Source organism: Habropoda laboriosa, unplaced genomic scaffold (assembly GCF_001263275.1).
Source record: "Habropoda laboriosa isolate 0110345459 unplaced genomic scaffold, ASM126327v1 scaffold14, whole genome shotgun sequence".
Taxonomy (NCBI): domain Eukaryota; kingdom Metazoa; phylum Arthropoda; class Insecta; order Hymenoptera; family Apidae; genus Habropoda; species Habropoda laboriosa.
In genome coordinates, this window is record NW_017100137.1 from 1226867 (window position 1) to 1246684 (window position 19818).

The following is a 19818-nucleotide window of genomic DNA, read 5'->3' on the forward strand; positions in this document are numbered from 1 at the left end:
AAAAATCGCGTAAAAATGATGTCTGCAAAGGTAATTACATTTAGCATCGACGATCTAACCTGCGATATCGCCTGTACAAGACAGGGAATGTGTTGAATTATTCCATTTTTAATTACCTGACATGTACTAGGATAAAATGACAGTTTCGCAAGTACTTTGCGAATTTCAGCAAGGGAATAATGCACTTGTAGCCAGTTAAAATTTGTGTCGTGCTTTCGGCGAGGATGCTATATCAAAACGTGCATGTCAACGGTTGTTTCAGAAATTTAAAGAGAGATTCCAGTCTCGAGATAAACCTCGCTTAGAAATGCTCGAATTTGTAACGAAGAGTCAGCAGTTTTACAAAGGCGGTATTAAAAAACTATGAAAAATACGACACTGGATCGTAGATAACCGTGGAAATTATATTGTAAACGGAGTATTTAACGTACAGCCTTGGGAAAAATATTTTTAAACGATGTAAAAACAGTTACTGAGATTAGCAAAGATTAATTTTAATTCCAATTTTCGATTTAATTTGTAAAACTGAATAAACTATAATACATCAGCTTTTCTTACTTAACCCATTTGCACCATAAGGAAGTACGAAAAATAAGGCCCTTATCACCAAATTTTTTTTAAATCATATTTAAGTAGAAAAATTGCAACAGGTAGATATTTCAGTAATTTGTACATATATCAGTTCACTTTCGTAAGAAAGAATGAATCGCAAAGATGTGGTTTACGCACATGCACTACCGGCCAAAAGTTTGGAATCACTGAGCATTGCAATTTGCACAAAAATTTCCAGAAAAAAGTCGAGCGACTTTGAGAATATTTTATCGTTCGAATCAATTGATATGAGATAAATTTCAAGTCTATAAAAAATTAGCAGCAGATTTCATATTGATGAAAGTGGGAGGTGATTCCAAACTTTTGGCCGGTAGTGTATACAGGGTGTCCCGTAAAGAGTGTAACACCCGGAAATAGGGGGTTGCTGGGGTGACTCTGAACAACTTTTTCCTTTACCAAAATGTTGGTTCGAGCTTCATTTTTGAATTATTAACGAAAAACACTGGCCAATCAGAGCGCGCGTAGAGCCCGCGTTCAGGGGCGGAGAACAGAGGCTCACCCGCGTGCGATCGAACAAATGCGTACGCGTCACTTCTCGGTTATCGATCGCTGTCAGAAAAATGTGACTTTGCACCGCTATTTTTATAAAGCTTAGAGAAATGGGTTTTTGCCGTCATTCCAACATTTGTATAAATTTTTGAAAAATTGCAATTAGTTGGAATCGCGCGCGAATGAGCCTCTGTTCTTCGTCCCTGGGCTCTACGCGCGCTGTAATTGGCCAGTGTTTTTCGTTAATAATTCAAAAACGAAGCTTCAAACAACATTTTTGTAAAGGAAAAAGTTGTCCAGAGTCACCCCAGCAACCCCCCATTCCCGGGTGTTACACTCTTTACGGGACACCCTGTATAGTGACCAGGAAAATTGAGCGTATACATACGCTAATTATGCAAATGGGTTAATGTAGTACTACCGGTGATAGTGACCAGGAAAATTGAGCGTATACATACGCTAATTATGCAAATGGGTTAATGTAGTACTAAAACGGTAAATAGCTGACGCTCAGATGGATAGTCATAAAAGAAATCATACGTCAAGGGGCTAAATATGATTACACCTGTACCTCGACTTACACCGAGTACTCGTTCTATCTGGTTTTTTTACGCGGAATAAAATCGCCTAAATTCAGTAAAGATCATAAAAAAATATATTTTCTGACCGCGTAAAAAGAGATCGCGTAAATTGATACCGCGCGAACGGAGCGATAATTTACTGCTTATAAAAAAAAAATGGCGTATAAAAAGTACCGCGTAAATCAAAGGACGAGTGTAACTAGACAGAGTAACCTAAAAAATTGCATAAAGAACGAATTAATACGTTCATGTTGCGATGTTATTTAATAACAGATTATAATTGTGCAATAAGAAAGGAAAAAAGGAAAATGTGAATCGAATTGTTTCCGAGTTAGCGTTTACAATTTGCGGTATCAAGTCGGATATTCTTAGGTCCGTTCCGAGGATCATGAACTCGTTGTTCCAGGTAAACGTCTTATGTTTCGCGAATAAATTTGCTAGGCTGTCAGCTGGTGAATAATCGCAGGCCTACACGATGCGGTTGAGCGATTCTTCAGCTGCGATCTCGGATGGAATTGGACGTGATGAGTTTGTTAAGTGGTTCTGAACGAGGAACGCGTTGTTTATGTGAATCGTACGTTGTCTGGATTGGTTAACACCGCCGATCATGACGGTGGTCATCTGCGACTGACTCCAGATGACTCATCAACGGCGCCGTGAAAACTTTCCGAAACACTTTTAACGTATGAATTACGTGTAATGAAAAATTCGTGACACTGTTTTAACCCTCTTAGTACCCTGCGATTTTCCACGGTCCTGCCAGAAATACCCGGATAAATATGCGGTTTCGAAGACATTTATTGAAATTACCATATCTTCCTTAAAAGTAAAGATAAATCGATCTATTAAAATTCTATTGAAAACGAAATGCCGAAATATCGGCTCGAGGTAATTCTCGCGAATCCCGCAAAGCCGATATTTCGGATCATGGGCACTAAGAGGGTTAACACTAGGTTTACGGACATTTCTTGTATACCTGTCTCTAATTGACGCGTGAACGAAACCGCAGATTTTCTTCAAAAAGCAACGTATTTTATTTAAAAACAACAGATTATACACTATTCACTAACAAATAAAACTATGTGGTATTATATATTTATATAAAATTTATAACAAGCGTAAGTGGTGGGAGAGAAGTGTAAACGGTTTCTGTAAGTTTCCTAGTGAAATTCGAAATGCGTGAAAATGGCGCGTTCCGTAAACCCAGCGTTAGCAACGTAGGATAAACCGTGCATTGTTCAATAATAAATAATTTTTACTTTCACCAATGGAGCGATCGTGAAAATTTCATCGTGTCGAGTAAGAATAAAATAAAATATTCGGATTTTCGTAATCTAGTATCTTCGGAAAGAGCGTTTCCAAAAGCGGAAAATATCGTCGATAGATAGAGAAATAGGCTAAAAACGAGCATTGCGAATGAAACAGTATTTCGAAACAGTTACAAATTTAACGAGAAAAATAAAATTACAAGCGTTGTGCAAAGTGTATTACCTAAAATCTGTTGTAGAATTCTGATTTCGAAGATTCAAGTGATACTCGTGAAAGATTCGATTCGTTTCACATCGAAGTACATTATAAGTACCTTTTCGAAACCTGCAGGTACTCGTTATAGGACTCGAGATCAGCTTGTATATTTTTAATGCGTTGCAAGTGTAATCGTTGAAACATTACAGCTTCTGTGAAACTCGGGTATTGAAGTTGATTTGGATTTGTGAGTTGAATTTGATCCCATCCCTAGTAACAAAGCAACCATGGAACACCGATAATAGAGCATTTAATGGGACGTGCTCTCTGAATGAACGCGTGTCCCAGTTTGAGAACCGTTGTTATACAAACAAGTGTCTACGAGAAAGTGTGAAGATTGATTTCTTGTTTAACCCCTTAATAACCGATACACACTCAGACACAAAGAAAAAAATCTCTGTACATCTCGTTAGAATTGACTTTAGCAGAGAAAGTAGCAAATAAATAATATTCACGTTATTTTTATTCAGAAATGTAACATTTAGTATTAGTACGAAGAAAAATTATTTATAGAAGTTACAAAGTGATTCGATCTACAGAAATGAATTTGAAAAGTTCTTCGGTTAGCTCTTCCATTTATTTTGTAATTATGAATTTAGAGAAAATTAAACTTTTTGGAAAATTTCCATGTGAATTCCTATTGACGGGTATTTTTTTTTTTGAAATTGCAACACATAAGTAAATTGTTCAGCTGAACTTGCACAACAAAGATCCTTATAAGTAAATTGTTCAGCTGAACTTGCACAACGAAGATCCTTTGTCGCACGTTTTTGTTTCCTTTTATGGTACTAGGAACAGGCAAATGCGTATTCAATCGATGAATTTTACGGTGTTCCAAAAAAAAAAAAATCGTAAAAAGGCTTTTACTGCTATGTTCGTGAGGTGAAAGAACAATGTCGTTCTAAACTTACGTAAAGATTTTTTCGAAACAGTTGTTAACAAAAGAGGAAACTGTTTTTTTTTTTTCATTACTAATAACTTTGGATAGAATTTTGAAAAAGCTAAAATTATATTATAAATCGTCATATTTGGTTCAAATAATATTGTTGAAAATTTCTTCTTAGAAAATCTTCGTTCACTACTAATTCATTCTCTTTTATTCGTTACTAATTACACCTTTAGATACAATTTAAAGAAATCTAAAATTGTATTATAAATATATTTATTACAATGTACAAATAATTTTGTATTTAGTTAAAATAATAGTGTTCAAAATTTCTTGCCCGAAAATATTCAATTTCTCCGACTTTTCCAATTCGTGAAACTTAAAAAAAGCGCGACGATTACGATCAGCCTAATCTTCCCCACTACGTCTAAACGCCGGTATTTATTTCTAACGGTTGTTATATCACGCATTTCGAATTCGTTAGCAATGTAAATTCGAAAGTGAAATCTTTAATAGAACGGAAAAGAAATTCTTCTCCGTCCAGAATTAGAATTCAATCTGCTTTAACAATCAATGAATAACAATATAATAAATTGCATTCTGCTCGTGTGTGTGTGTACAACAGGAAACCACTCACGTTGTAAATCGTAATTTACTACGTATTCAACTCGCTTAGACAATTCCGCGTAAGCTGCTTCTTTTTTTATTCATGAATCCATTGATTCAAATTGTACAAAAGAAACACAAAGACGGCATAGATTATACACGTTTCTGTTTATTTAGTCGGTATTTTTTTCATAATACTTTGGTCAGCGTGAATAATTAATTGTCAGTATTAAATGGCATTTTTTCAGTACAATTTTGTTTATTTGGTCGGTATTTATCTGGTCAGTGAAATTTAAATTTTTGCTTGGGTTAGGATATTTTATTATGCACACTGATCATCTATTTAAAACACTGACAAATTATTATGTTTACTAATATTTTCATGAAAAACGTTTCATTTTAAATACTGACCACTTCTTTAACCCTTTGCGATCGGTGCCGCCATAGTGGCGGCATTTCAATTTTGTTCTAGAAATCGGTGTCGCCGTTATGGCGGCATGATCTTTGTTTTGTCAAGTATCATACTTTGGAAAATTACAAAAATTAAAACGTTTTATTTTTATGCACTATAACTAGTATGTATTAAAAAAAATATATCAGTTTCAAAATATTCTGTTTTTCAATATCCTTATATATATAATAAATAAACTATGCAAAAATAACTTTGAAAATTTAAATTTGCTTCGACTAGCTGATAGTCCAACCAGAGAAATGTGCCGATCGCAAAGGGTTAAAATACTGTTCAAATACTAATCCAATAAATAGCAACCTAAAATATATACGTACAGCTTATCGAGTTAAAACAAAAATCACACTTAATTGTCATATTAAAACGAATGAAACACTTAAAAAAAAAAAATTATTCGTTAACTAAAACACTTTTATTTAACGCGACGAATCGCTTATTCCAGTTTGAAAAGTGACAAAAGTAATTTAAAGAGATCGTAGGAGCATTTTAACCTTGTCTACCGCGCTGAGTGTATAGCAATGAAACAGTCAGATTGGAAGATCGAATGTTTCAGGTAGGAAAACTTTTGAACTTAGTATTACCACATTTTTCGTTAGAATATTTTGTCAGTCGGGTATCCCCATTCTTGTTTGATCATATCGGCCAGTTTCTCTGCAATCATGAATGCGGGAATATTTGTGTGGCCAGTTGGAATTTCCGGCATTATGGAGGCGTCACCAACTCTCAGTCCTTTAATTCCGATCACCTGAAATATCGAGAAATTTCTTCAATTGCAATGTCTGTAATTTACAGCGGTATACAGTCTATAGATTCGCAATCCAAGTGTAATGAATATCAACGAAATAATTCTCAAACATTTGTCACATTTCCTACGGTACTCGTGCACTATGGAAAATCTTTTTCACTGCATAATAGATTGCCCGAAAGGTAACTTTCACAGGTATTATAATTTTTTTTTACACTTTTCGCAGTATTTATGAACTATAAAAATGTCCCTGCTGGAATACAATACATAGCTGAAAGGTAACTTTCGAAGGAATTATCATTCTTGGTATATATTTCTAGAATTTCTCACAATTCCTGCGAACAATGAACATCTTTCCTGCTAGAATATATTGCGTTGCTTTGAACGTAACTTTGAAGAGAATGGTAATGAAACTTGATTGATTTTGTCGTTATTTCTTTTTTTTTTTTTATGCTAAACATCCTGTTTTTCTAGTTTTTCAATCTAGATTTTTCCAGGAAAAGCATTAAAAGCTAAATATTAGTCAGGCTTGTAAGAATTTAAATCTATGGTTCTTGCCACTATTAACACTTTGCAGCCAATATCATTTCTTGTGCAACTAAAAATGTAAAGTTATCACTTTAGTGCCAATCATATGTTCAGACCTTTCTTCCGGTCAAATTTTGTCCAAACTGAATTGTTATAATTTTTTTAAAAACTGGGCCACTGTATATAAGTTTGTTCCAAAAAATTGTAATTGCAAGTTTTCATGGTTTCGAGAGATATAGTAGGAATAATTTCGTTCTAAGAGAAGTGTAACATTAAAATTCTTTTTCTAAATAGAATCTCTATTTTTCTACGGTAAAATTCCATGGAATGACGAATTTTAAGTAACTAGTACCACATTGATAAAGAACCTTTTAACACTAGAACTACCAGCCGAGTCAAAATGACCCATTAGTGACTTTCCGGAAATGAATTTTTATGTAACTGAACCGTGATTGGAAAATTCGATTCATATCAATTCAAATAGAAGCATACTACTGACCAGAGTGAACACTGATAATACTGACCAGTATTGAACATTCACGTTTTTTCGAAAGATGCTAATGGGTCATTTTGACCCGGTCGGTAGTTCTAGTGTTAATACCTTTTTACTCAGAATTAATAATTTTAGACCGTTAAAAAATCACTACACCGGAAATCCAATCATCACACGTACCTTCAAAGTAGGATCCACCACAGCCGTTTTATCCGTCAGAGGTCCCATCTTACAGGTGCCGCTGTAGTGATAAATGGTCAGCGTCACGCTCCTCAGATTGCACTCCCAGTAATCGTCCGAGTCGAACGGGTACTTTTCACAGCGAGACACTGTCCTGTTCAAGAGCTTCACGCCCAAGTTCCTCATAGCCTTCGTCTCGGACACCTTGATCGCCGCCCTGATCCCTTTCACCAGTACTCGAACGTCATCCGGGTGGCTCATGTAATTCGCGGTTATCTGCGGCTTCACGTTCGGGTCCTTGGACTTGAGCCTCAGCCAACCGTGGCTCTTCGGCCTCAATATCATCGGGAACACTCCCCACGAGTAGGTACCTTGGAGCCACTTGAATTTGTCCCTGATCTCCTGGTTCAGCCCGAAGTTCTCTAGCGAGGCTTGTATCGCGTAGATCGAGCTTGCCAAGGATATCAGCTCCATATTCGGGAGACCGTGTTTCTTGTCCGGATTGTCCACGTCCAAAAAGGCGATTCCCTCGCAGCCGCCGCTGATAGTCAGAGGTCCTCTCCCCTCCAGAAAGAAGTCCCTCATGTACGGCTGCGAGATGTCCAACACTTCGAACACGGCTATGCTCACCGGCTGGTTGACCGTGAACGTCAGTCCACCGTAGGCTATGTGGTCCATCAGGTTATCACCGACGCGCGCGTCTTTGATCACGTCGATACCCATTTTCTTCAGATGTTCAGCGGGCCCTATTCCAGATAACATCAGCAACTGAGGGGAACCTATAGCCCCGGCAGACAGAATCACTTCCTTGTTCGCGTACACTCTGATGCGCTGACCATGCTTCACGAATTCTACCCCTGTCGCTTGTTTCCTGGCTTTGTCTATCAGGACCTTGTGCACCATACTTTTCTTGGACACGTGGAGGTTCCTTATACGTCTATTGTGCAGATAGGCTCTGTTGCTGCTCATACGGTAGCCTCGATAGAGGGATCCTTGTATTTGAGAGAAACCCATCTGCTCCTTGCCGTTGTAGTCCACTAGGTTGTAGCCTAGCTCCTGGCCACCTTCTAGGAACGCGTTCAGCAGAGGCGTCCGGAAAGGCGCGTGATCCAAGGACACTGGTCCGTTGGTTCCTCGGTACGTTCTGTCCTTTCTCGCTTCTGGAATCTGTAATAGAGATATTTGGGCAATTTGATTGATTGGTGATTGACGAGATAGTTGGTAATGCGTAGGAGTCTAAGATTTGTCTAAAATTGATAGAAATTACTTGAAAGTGTCATATTTATGTCGAGTGCCTCCTTATACTCGAGCAGTTAGACTACCTCTGTTCCTTTTGTTTAAGATCATGTTTTACGAGATATCAATCCTAATATCAAGCTACTGAACACCTTCCCTCCACCTCGACGCAATATTTCAAACTCTTCGTCACTTAAAAAACTATAAACATTCAGAATTGCTAACCTGTACGTTCTCAGATTTCTTGAAGTACTTCAACACGTCCTTGAACGCCCATCCCTCGTTCCCCAGCTCAGCCCATCTGTCGTAGTCCCAAGCGTTGCCTCTGGTGGCGATCATATGATTCAAAACACTGCTTCCACCCATCACTTTGCCTCTAGGCCATTTGCACCTCTTTCCTTGCATCCCCGTGCAATAGTTGTCCGACGGTTCAGTCTCGTACTTCCAATTGATATCGTCGACAGCTTGCAGGAAGCTGGTCAGCAGTGGTATATCCATGTAGAGCGTTTCTTCCGCGCCAGCTTCTATCAGCAACACGCTGAAGTCCTTGATCTCGCTCAGTCTAGCTGCGATAGCGGCTCCAGCAGTTCCAGCACCGACCACGATGAAATCGTACCTGGAACCAGGCTGCGGTGTCACGTCAGGCTGCCCGTTCTCTTGGTATAATTGGTCTCTGAACGCGAAATTCAGCGCACCTATTCCAACGCCAAGCACATTGTCAGCCGGGGTCGTGTTGAAATTCATGGGTCCATAGATGTTCCGGTATCGTGTCTGTTTGCCGTTCGACCGAGACTGATCGTGAAAAATGACGGTGTTCAGGCAGAGCAGAAAGAGGAAGCGCGAGATGAAGGCTATCGCGGAGTACAGGTTCATGTTGGAAGATTTTCAGCGGGGAAATGGGTAATAACATATCACTCGGTTGCAGCTAGGTATATGTACTCACGCATACCGACGCAGCCTGTGTGCATGCGTATGCATATGGATCGAATGCATATTGTCCGGGTGAGCTCAATTGGCCAATAATTTCGGTTTGTTATTTCGTACATCAATGAATCATTTTGCGTATAATGGAAAGTTTGTTTCACATTTTATTAAGATCGACGATAGATGTGCATTTCTCTATTTATGTACTCGATTTTTTTTTATTTTGTATATTTTATGTACGACTGCACAACGTGTTCGTGAATTTTGCAAGAATACTTGCATTTCGCCTCAGATTACCTTGCAACATTACGTCACACCCTTGGCACGAATTGCAATCGGGATAAATCACATGGATTTTCATATATATATATTTTTTACAATATACTCGACTTTTAACTTGATCTTCAGCTTTAACTTTTATATCGTGAAATCAAAAATATTAAATACAAATTATATACAGTATATTTCAAATTATTCCTTCTTTTTATTTTTATTTTTTTTTTTTTTTTTGCAGTAGATTTAATATATCTCGTTAACCTAGTTTTTTGTAGTAACTTAACGTGAAAGGAAAGAGTAAAAAATTCATGCAACATATTAATCGAAAATTAACTGATATAATTTTCGTGTTATTTGAAAGTATTAATGTTCATGTGAATTCTGCAGAATAAAAGTTTAACGTTACATAGCTGATATGAAACTCGTTTTACCGAAATATTTTAACTTTTTGTAAAAATGCTTGAAGTGTACGTGAAGGGGAACGTTACAAAACATCCAGTTTGAAAGGGAACCAGATTTCCCCCCATGTTTTCGTTTAAGACGCGCTTAAAAGTTCGTCAGTTAATTTCTGAGAATCTTTCAAACACAGATAGGTGTCATTTCTACGATATACGACCTTGTTGATCCGCAGAAATGACTTGATTCGAATATTTAAAGAAACCAAGGTGAAAACGAGTCATTGGTAATTTCTTGCATTAAAGAAAAAAAGTAGATTACTCAAGTAAGGAAAACCAGTGAACCCGTCATTTCAGTGGACCAGTTATTCAATATTTTCCTCGTCGTTTAATTTGCCTCCAAAATAAGTTATGCTAAAATGCATTTTACCGGGCAGAAACTATTTAACTCGAGTTTATTAATTATAACCACGCCTCCAAGGTTCAAGTTGTGACACTTTTGGTAACCGGCTGGTGAAGGATTTTACTGCGACAAATTTTTATTTTTCTTTTTAAATTATTGATTTTACAAGCATATTTTATACTTTTAATTATTTTTTAGTGTTGCGGAAATGTGTACTATTAGTAGTCAAAAGTTCGGAATCATTTGCTTCGTTTTATTCATTTATTTTTTGTTTTCATTTTGGAAGTCACGGGGGTGTGATTTAATTGTTACACGAAGGTTTTTAACGGTGGTATATATTTATTAAAATCAACACTTAAACTATTTAATATGTAAAAGTAAAAGGCACGCAGTACATGGTAAGAGAAGCTACGACAAAAGATCTCGTGCCTTTTTCGGGTCTCCCTTAAATAGCCCCTTTTGCCCTGGGAAAGTCTGAGGAAGTGGGGGCGCGGGCCTATATTGCCAAGGCAATACTTTTGTCCTCGAGGACAAAGAGACCCAGAGATGTTTGAAAAACGTCTCTCGACTCTTCGCCGCGAGGGCCAAGAGTTGCCAGGCCTAGGTACAGGTGTCCCTCAATTGACGCGGAGTATCCGTTCCACGTGGATTCGTTTTACGCGAATGAGAATCGCGTAAATGAAGTCTGTCGCCACAGCCTTATCGATGCTTTTTCATGCAAGTAGAGCAACGTAAAGTACTTTGATCCTTATCTCATCCAGCACTGACGCGTTTCAACATCGCCGAATAAGTTACTGTATACATTAGTTACTTTTGAAACTTCTAGGAAAATTTATTTTCTGTCCGCGTAAATTAAGATCGCGCACAAAAACTATCTCGTAAATTGTGTTACAATTTACCGCGTGAAAAATGTGCCGCGTAAATTGAGGGACCATCTGTACGTAGGCCCCCCAGTGGCGGTCGCCACCGAGAAATCTTTCTATTTTTGTGAAATTTGTAATTTTTTAAAATTCCGAATTTTTTCGTAGTTTACGTCAAAATTGTTTTCCTGCTTGGAGTGCATAATGATTTCAAAATTTTTACTAATAAACCGATATTATTAGGTCGTAACATGTCCGATTTATTTTTTCGAGAAATATTTGTCTTTGGAGATGTTTTAAAATGACAACTTCAAGGGATAGACTTTCTTTTGTCAGATTCAGTCTTCATTTGTTTTGTTTACGTTGCTAATCTTGCTTTTAATCGTCTTGCTTTCAAACACGAATCAACGTGATTTTCGCGTACTTTTTTTATATGAATGGAAAAGTGGTTATAACGCAGCATCAGCTGCTCGAAACATAAATGCTGCATTCGGGAATGATACAGTTAACGAACGTACAGTGCGTCGATGGTTCGAAAAATTCCAAGCCGGAGATGAAAGCCTCGTTATTGAAGCACGCGGAAGACCAGAGCCGTCCGTTAACGACGATCAGTTGCAGATTTCTATCGAAGCAAGTACGCGACAAACAGTTAGAGATTTGGCACAAGAATTCAGTGTAAGTCCCATGACAATTTCACGTCACTTGAAATTGATTGGGAAAGTGAAAAAGCTGGACAAGTGGGTACCACATGGACTTAACGAACGGCAGAAGCTCCAACGTCAAGACATATGCAATTCACTGCTAATCCGAAATGATAGGGACCCGTTTTTGGATCGCATTGTCACTTGTGATGAAAAGTGGATACTGTATGACAATAGACGACGTTCTGCCCAATGGTTGGATGCAGATGAATCCCCACGACATGTGCCAAAGCCAGTCTTGCATCCAAGGAAGACAATGATCACAGTATGGTGGTCAGTGGCTGGTGTAATTCACTATAATTTCTTAAGGACGGGTGAAACAATTAATGCGGAGAAATATTGTGCCGAAATTGAAGCAATGCACCAGAAATTGCGGGTGAAACAACCGGCATTGGCCAACCGAAAGGGCCCAACTGTGCTTCATGATAATGCTCTCGACTGCATGTTTCACAAATAACGGTGCAAAAGCCGAATAGCTTAAAGTATGAAACTCTGCCTCATCCACCATATTCACCTGACCTGTCGCCTACTGATTATCATTTTTTCAAACATTTAAGTCATTTCCTCAACGAGAAAACGTTTATGAATCAAGAGACTGTCGAAAATGCCTTTAAACAGTTTATTGTCACCAGACCTCTGAATTTTTATAAAAATGTGTGGAATGTAACGGTTCTTATTTTGATTAATAAAATTTAATATTAAAGAAGTTATGATCGTTTAAACTTACCGCTAAAAATCGGACATTTCATATGTTACGACCTAATATTTTAATCCTCTAAATACATTGTAACAATAAGCTAAAAATCCTGAACTCAAAAATAGCCTTTCACTACGTGTTCGTGTCATAGTGCGTTGCTTTAACACCCCTCTTTACCCTTGAACCTATGAAAAAAACAGTCACCTCTTTTTGCTAAGCTTAAGATTCCTACATTTTGATTAATAAAATTTAATATTAAAGAAGTTATGATCGTTTAAACTTACCGCTAAAAATCGGACATTTCATATGTTACGATCTAATAGTAATACAAATTTTTTATTATTCCTGCATAAATTTACATAATAAAAGAATATGTAGCATTCTAGTTACGCATCAATCGTAACAAATTGATACCTTCTGTCGTTCACAGAACTGAGTCGACGAATATTGCGTTTGCAAAAAGTTGTCATCCAGAGTATTTACTTCTGGATTGTCGTGCATTCATAATGATTAATGGAGTTTTACAACGTGGAAGTGACGCAACGAAGTATGGCACGTAAACGATACACTTTCACCTGAGAAAAAGAATGTGTACACGTAAAAAAAGAAACGAAAAGTCGAGGAAAGTTCATAAAATAAAAATGATCAAAATTGAGGAAAATTAAATTCCTTAATATCATATTGATTAGGCCTTGCAAAATCTACAAGTTCATAAAATTAGTCACCGGTGTAGGAAAAGGTACTGAAACGATTTTTTAAATGCAAAATAGTAATAAACAAATGTTTGCCAGTTTAGAACCAGGAAAATATACGTGACGAACGAACAGATACTGATGGGATAAGCTTGTAACCACAATCAGTTACGAAATAAACAGGATATACATACGTAGATTATCAATATAGCTAATTGAAAAGATTTCCTGAATTAATGTGGAAACAGTATAGGAAACATTTTATTCTCTTCAGATACAAATATATTTATATTGCTAATATTGTTAATATTATTTTTTTAGTATTAGCATATTATCTACAGAATATAAATTTATCAATTACATTTTTAGGTTTCTTGTTCGAAATATCCATTTATTTCAACATTTTTGCTTCTTAACCCTTTTTTCACTCGAAACTGTTACAGTTATTATATAGATACTTTTCCTAGAATTTCGGAAAAATGGAGATTTTTTCTAGTAATTTTTATAATTTTAATAATTAATACAATACAACGTGTATTATAAGTCTGGCAATCTGTATTTAATACATTCGCAATATACATTTTCTGAATTGTATTAAACAAACCAACATGTGTTTTAACTAAAAATTAATTGTTACTTATTACTTAGGTTTTTCCTGAAACGTTCACCCGGCACATTTGATTAAAACGTTAATTTTATTGAACGTAAAAATTATTCATTTGGAAAAATTCTGTTCGACTTACTGGCTACAATAAACTCTCTTACAAAATCCAACTTCACAACGATACTACGATTAAATTAACAAATTTTATAACAAAACTAACAAAACCCTTATATTAACAAAATTTATATGTATAAGCAAAGTATATACACACATTCAACATATATCACAATGCAGATATTATCGCTCAACTGACTCACAAGACACAATTACTCAATCAATCTTATTTAACAAATGTACACGTATATCGTATCAAAATCAACATAACAGTTTTAACACAGTTCGTTCGTGAAAACTTCTCGTTCACAAACTTCTCGTAGACTCCATCGCTAGCCAATCGTCCTTAATAATATCAGCCCCTTTCTCACCGATCATAATCACCGGAGCATTCGTGTTCCCGCTGCAAATGGTCGGCATGATCGATGCATCGATCACTCTTAAACCATCAATCCCGTAGACCCTCAATCTAGGATCCACGACAGCAGTAGGGTCACTAGGAGGTCCCATCTTCGTGGTTCCAACTGGATGATATATGGTCATCGAGATATGTCGAATATGACACTCCCAGTAGGCATCCGAGGCGAACTTCAAGTGCTTGCAACCTGGCAGTTTAATTCGATGCACTCTAGAGCCGAACTGCTTGAAGACTTTAGCCTCGCTGACTCTCATCGCGATTTTAGCACCTTCCACCAGGGTAGCAATGTCCATCGGGTCAGAGAAGTAGTTGGCGTTGATCATTGGACTGTGAAACGGATTGGAGCTACGTAGTCTAACTGTGCCTCGCGATCTAGGCCTGAGCAATAGAGGCATTATGGTCCAGGCGTCTTTGTTCGCTATAGGTTTGTAGACTGTATTGTAAACCTCGTCAGTGATACCCAGGACCTTCTTCACTTGGATACCAGAGTCAGAATGAATGGACGCTGGTGCCATGTGCAGTTGAATGTCTGGGTAATCCATCGATCTGTTGGCAAATTTCGTATTGACGAAAGCGTAGCCTTCGACACCGCCTAGAGTGGTCATTGGCCCTCTTCCATTGGCTACATAGTGCATGGTCACTGGAACAGCTTGAAGACGATTTTGAACGATGGATACCGGTTTGTCGATGAGAAACGTCAAACCACCCATTCCAACGTGATCCTGCAGATTATCACCCACTCTGAGGTCCTTAACCACCGGTATTCCCAGGTGACGTAGGTGTTCTTCAGGTCCTATGCCGGAGAGCATTAAAATCTGCGCACTGTTAATGGCTCCAGCTGAAAGGATCACCTCCTTCTTTGCCCTCACGATTTGCCTGCGTCCATCTCGGACGAATTCGACTCCGGTAGCTTTTATGGTAACAGGATCGACGAGGATCCTCGTGACGTGAGAATTCATAGCGATGTGGATGTTTGGACGGAGCCTAATTGGACGTAAGAACGCCTTCGCCGTGGAGCACCTGCTGCCCCTGCGAATCGTTCCCTGAGCTATCATGAAACCAGTTTGCCTCTCTCCGTTTATGTCCCTGTTCTCGTAGCCAATCTCGGTTCCAGCTTGTACGAAAGCTACCACTAAAGGTGTCTTCCACGGAGATTCTTGCACCGTTAAGTAACCGCCGGTGGAGTGATAGGGACTCTTCTGCAAGTAAGGATTCCTGTTGTCCTCGGACTTTTTGAAGTAATAGAGCGCTTGGTTGAATCCCCAGCCAGGGTTGCCTAGAGACTCCCAGTAATCGTAATCGTGCCTATTCCCTCTAACATAGAGCATGTAATTGAGCACACTCGAGCCACCTAGAACTTTGCCTCGAGGCCAGTTGCAACGACCACCGTTCATGGCTAAACAGGCTCTTCCAGTGGGCTCTGTTTTGTATTTCCAGTCTAGCTTGGTCAGCTGAAGATAAGCTGCCAGAGAAGGCACGTCTGTTACTTCGTTCTCATCGGGACCAGCTTCTAGCAGTAGAACCTTCCAATTTGGTACTTCTGAGAGTCTGTTGGCAACGACAGCTCCAGCTGATCCTCCACCTATCACTATGAAATCGTATTCCGGGCGCAGAGGGTACCTGTCGATCGGTCGACTCTCGGGATCGAGTTGATCGTATCGATAGTAGGACAGGCCAGCTATCAGCAGGGGAATTAGCCATAAACTTGTGCCTACCAGGCCCAGGGCACCCTTTAAGGCTGACGTGACCACGATCGTACTGAAAACCATATTTCTTTCGAATTGATAGTTTTTCAAATTGGAGGAATGTTGTTTCAGATTTTTTGGTTGTTTTGAACGGTTTGTATGTCATTACGCAAGATGTAGCTTTCACCGTCAGAGAATGTCTGGTGGCCGCGTGCCGATCTTCTGAATACGGTGTACTTTGAATGGCACGTGGAAGTTTATGTTCTTCATTGTGCCTTTGGAGTTTCTGTTTGCTCGTTCATGGGGAGTGTCGTCTTCCTGTAAACAGATGAGCAAGGTGTACGTGAATTGGGCTGTGGTCGTCATTAGCTAAAAAGGAGTCTCGTTGGGGAATGAATGTGGCAATTAATTTAACAGCTTTTCATTTTCCTAAGTTACTTTTTTTTTATTCATTTCAGCTCGAAATTAAGTTTAGAAGAATTAGAAGATATATACATCTAGAAGAATTAAGTTCGAAATTACAATGACGAGTCACGCTTGTAGTGCAAATTTTGCAAAAGAAATATTTGAAATTTATTTTATGTAATGTATCACCCGAATTTTTCTCATTTTTATTATTTAGATGAGTTAAATGTTATGTGAAAGCAAGCATGCACTTGTTGCATATGCTTTTTACACGCATTTTAAATTTCAAGCGCTTTAAATCAAACTGTTTTTACGGCAGATTAGATCCATTTAAACAATTTCACGGTATTACCGTATCTTGACAGACATAATTATCGGGTTTCACTCATCAATAATAACATCAATTATGCCACGATGCATTGCATGAAAGCAGTGAAACAAAAGACCTACGAATACAAGCAAAAACTGTTCCGATTCGATACGCCATCTTATCCATCCACATTCTCTCGTAATTACCTCGCATACCAACCAGCTAAACTCCTACCGGTTCACTTATCGATATTTTATAGAGTACAGGTATATGAATACACAACACTGGCAATTATATGATTAATTAAGCCTGCGATTAAGACCAATTTTTCCGGTAAACAAAGAATTCCTTGAACCACTAACGTGCCATACTTCGCAAATTAAGGAAGCAGAACTCTTCACCTATCAGTTTCTTCCATTCTCGTAGAAAACAGATATCTGCACATGTGTTACCTGATAATGAATCAATCTCTCTTGTTGGAAATTTACACGATTGATTAAAATTGCAGTTAACGATAATTCTTCTTGCAAACGAAGACTTCTTGGAACCGTTAAGCTCTTCCTTACACAGCAATCCTTGTAAAAGAGAAAAAATAGCACTTTTAACAGTTCACTTATCAATCTTTCTTCTTCCCTTAAAAATTAGTTACCGAGATATGTAAGCTAGCAATGTGTCAACTTCTCCCATTCAACGGAGTTACATTTAACCCTTTCACTGCTGTTGTTGCCTATGTGGGTCTTTAAATTTTCTCGCGCTGTGCTGCTGGCGCTTTTTGGCACCCTTTCACCTCAACTTAAGCCTTCAAAAGTAAATTCAAAAATTTTCAAAAAATGAAAACACTCCGAAACGAAAGATTTCCAGCCACGATAGAACGTCTACCGTCTACCGAATGCGTCATGTGTTAAAATCTGGCGCAGCGAAAGGGTTAAGAACAGCTCTTTCTTCGAAACAAAACACAATCAACCGCTAAACTACCCACGTATATATCAAACGTCACCGATCGAACAAGAAAAGAGCAGCAGAACTCCTAACAGTTCACTTATCAGTTTCTCCAACTCTCTCCACTCCTTCTGTATCCAATTTCGCACGAATTAAGGACGATTGTTCGGCAAACAAAGCGGTGTTTCGAGCAGTTCGTGTTCCTCCTGCACAATCCTCCGCTCAATCTGTATCTTTGGAACGGCGGAACGTTTAGCGTTTTCCCGGTTGAGCAAGAGGATAGGAAACGATCGGCGATGAACTCGGGCTAGATCGTATAACGTGCAAATCCGGGCGAACGACGGCGGAAGGAAGAGATTGGGGAACGGCAGAGGCTGGTTTTAATTGCGGCCACGTGGAAACACGATCGGCTCGGCTCGATTTAACGCGGGTGTCACGGGTCGTGGCGTGTCGGTTAATTCCCGCGTAAGCCGGCCAGCAAATTAACGAAGTTATGTCGTTTGCCGGCGGAACGGTGAGATGGTGATCTCATAATGGGGAAAGGTGAAAGTGTTGCGCCGACGTAAATCTCTGCCTACGTTCGTTTTCCTTCCACTCAGGCCTCTCTCGTGATTACGTTACTCGGTCCCTCTCTTCTCTCTCTCTCTCTCTTTCCTTCTCGATTTTTAGAGCCTTGGTGAAATACACAACCTGCCCTCGCGTTGCACGAGGTCTTGCTGACCGTGGCAAAGATCTCGAGGAACGATTCAGTGGCAAGGGTACGTACCTGGTGATTTGAAAGTATCGTTAGCAATTTTTGTATTGCGATTGGTGTCAAGGGGGACATATCGTATCGATATTTTTAGTTTGTCCTGTAACGACTTGAAAAAGTTCTGTAAAGGTCGCGTTTAACTGGACAGCGATAAAATCAGGCGACTCGGATTACGTTTGGTACAGGAAATATACCTAATTTACGTATCAAATGTGAATAAACAAGAAAAATGTGAAATATATATAGTTGAAAGTGTGCATATTTATACAGAATTCCTTTCGTGGAACTCGTGTACGATAGAAAGTTTGCTACGGGTCAAAATTGACCCTGCATTCGTCTCCCGCGTCCGTCTAAAACCGTTCGCCTTCCGAGGGTTAAACGGACACATTGTGTGTAACTTAATGTGCTACGAGAGTCTAGTAATTTTTGTGGGGGAAATTAACACTAGAACTATCGACCGGGTCAAAATGACCCATTAGCATCTTTCGAGAAAACGTGAATGTTCAATACTGGTAAGTGTTATCGTTTGTAACTTTCCGAATTTATTTTTATCGATATGAATCGAATTTTCCAATCATGGTTTACTTACGTAAAAATTCACTTTTGTAAAGCCGGTAATGTGTCATTCTGACTCGGCTGGTAGTTCTAGTGTTAATAATCTTGTAACGACTGCGATACCATTTTAGACAATAGGAAGTAAAATAGTAAAATAGAGTATACTGGAGCAAACTAAAACTATGGAATATACTGTAGGTGGAAAGATTTTTAGACCCATATCTAGTACGATTCCTATATTTCGACTGATCTTTCAAAATAATCCATACAGTTATCAAGATAGTGTAAATGTTGTGAATTAGAATTAGACCATGGACGTGAAAAGTGAGAGAAATATAATTGAAGGACGATTGTTGCAATATGTTTGTAGTATTTAATGAGCTTGAACCATTAAACCATTGCTGATGTCGCAAAGAACAGTTGAACGTGTACGAGGATCGATCTCTCCTTTATTTGGGTTAATAGGTTCTGGAATGAGTTTTTCTAGGTTTTCGCAGTGAATAAATGGTTCGTAGTAAATTGTGTGGGAGGCAATGGAGTGGGATTTCTTTTATGGGCGACGTAAATTTCCGTGTACTACTACTTGGTAAAGTGGATAATATGGATTGGTTAATGAAAATTTAAAACACTTAGTCTTATTGTCTGAAATTGCAAAGAATATATGAATCAAAGCTTTCACTTTAATTATATGTACATTCATTTGGGAATATATTATTAATAATTTGTTAAATAACATTATT

At 38.3% G+C, this 19818-nt stretch overlaps 3 protein-coding genes across 3 annotated transcripts; 1 reads left to right on the forward strand and 2 right to left on the reverse strand.

The window, feature by feature from the left end:
- Nucleotides 1-5759: 5759 nt before the first annotated feature.
- Nucleotides 5760-9222, reverse strand: LOC108579020 (glucose dehydrogenase [FAD, quinone]-like). The gene is made up of 3 exons (XM_017942451.1): nucleotides 8575-9222; nucleotides 7114-8280; nucleotides 5760-5912 (listed from the first exon to the last, which is right to left on the reverse strand). The coding sequence occupies exons 1-3, from the start codon at nucleotides 9220-9222 to the stop codon at nucleotides 5760-5762; spliced, it is 1968 nt and encodes a 655-aa protein (XP_017797940.1).
- A 1671-nt stretch (nucleotides 9223-10893) lies between these two features.
- Nucleotides 10894-12365, forward strand: LOC108579030 (histone-lysine N-methyltransferase SETMAR-like). Its single transcript, XM_017942462.1, has 2 exons — nucleotides 10894-10951; nucleotides 11668-12365. Exons 1-2 carry the CDS (start codon nucleotides 10894-10896, stop codon nucleotides 12363-12365), a joined length of 756 nt encoding a protein of 251 aa, XP_017797951.1.
- Nucleotides 12366-14321: 1956 nt separating this feature from the next.
- LOC108579041 (glucose dehydrogenase [FAD, quinone]) lies at nucleotides 14322-16202 on the reverse strand. Its single transcript, XM_017942473.1, has one exon. The coding sequence runs from the start codon at nucleotides 16200-16202 to the stop codon at nucleotides 14322-14324; it is 1881 nt and encodes a 626-aa protein (XP_017797962.1).
- Between the last annotated feature and the right edge of the window lie 3616 nt (nucleotides 16203-19818).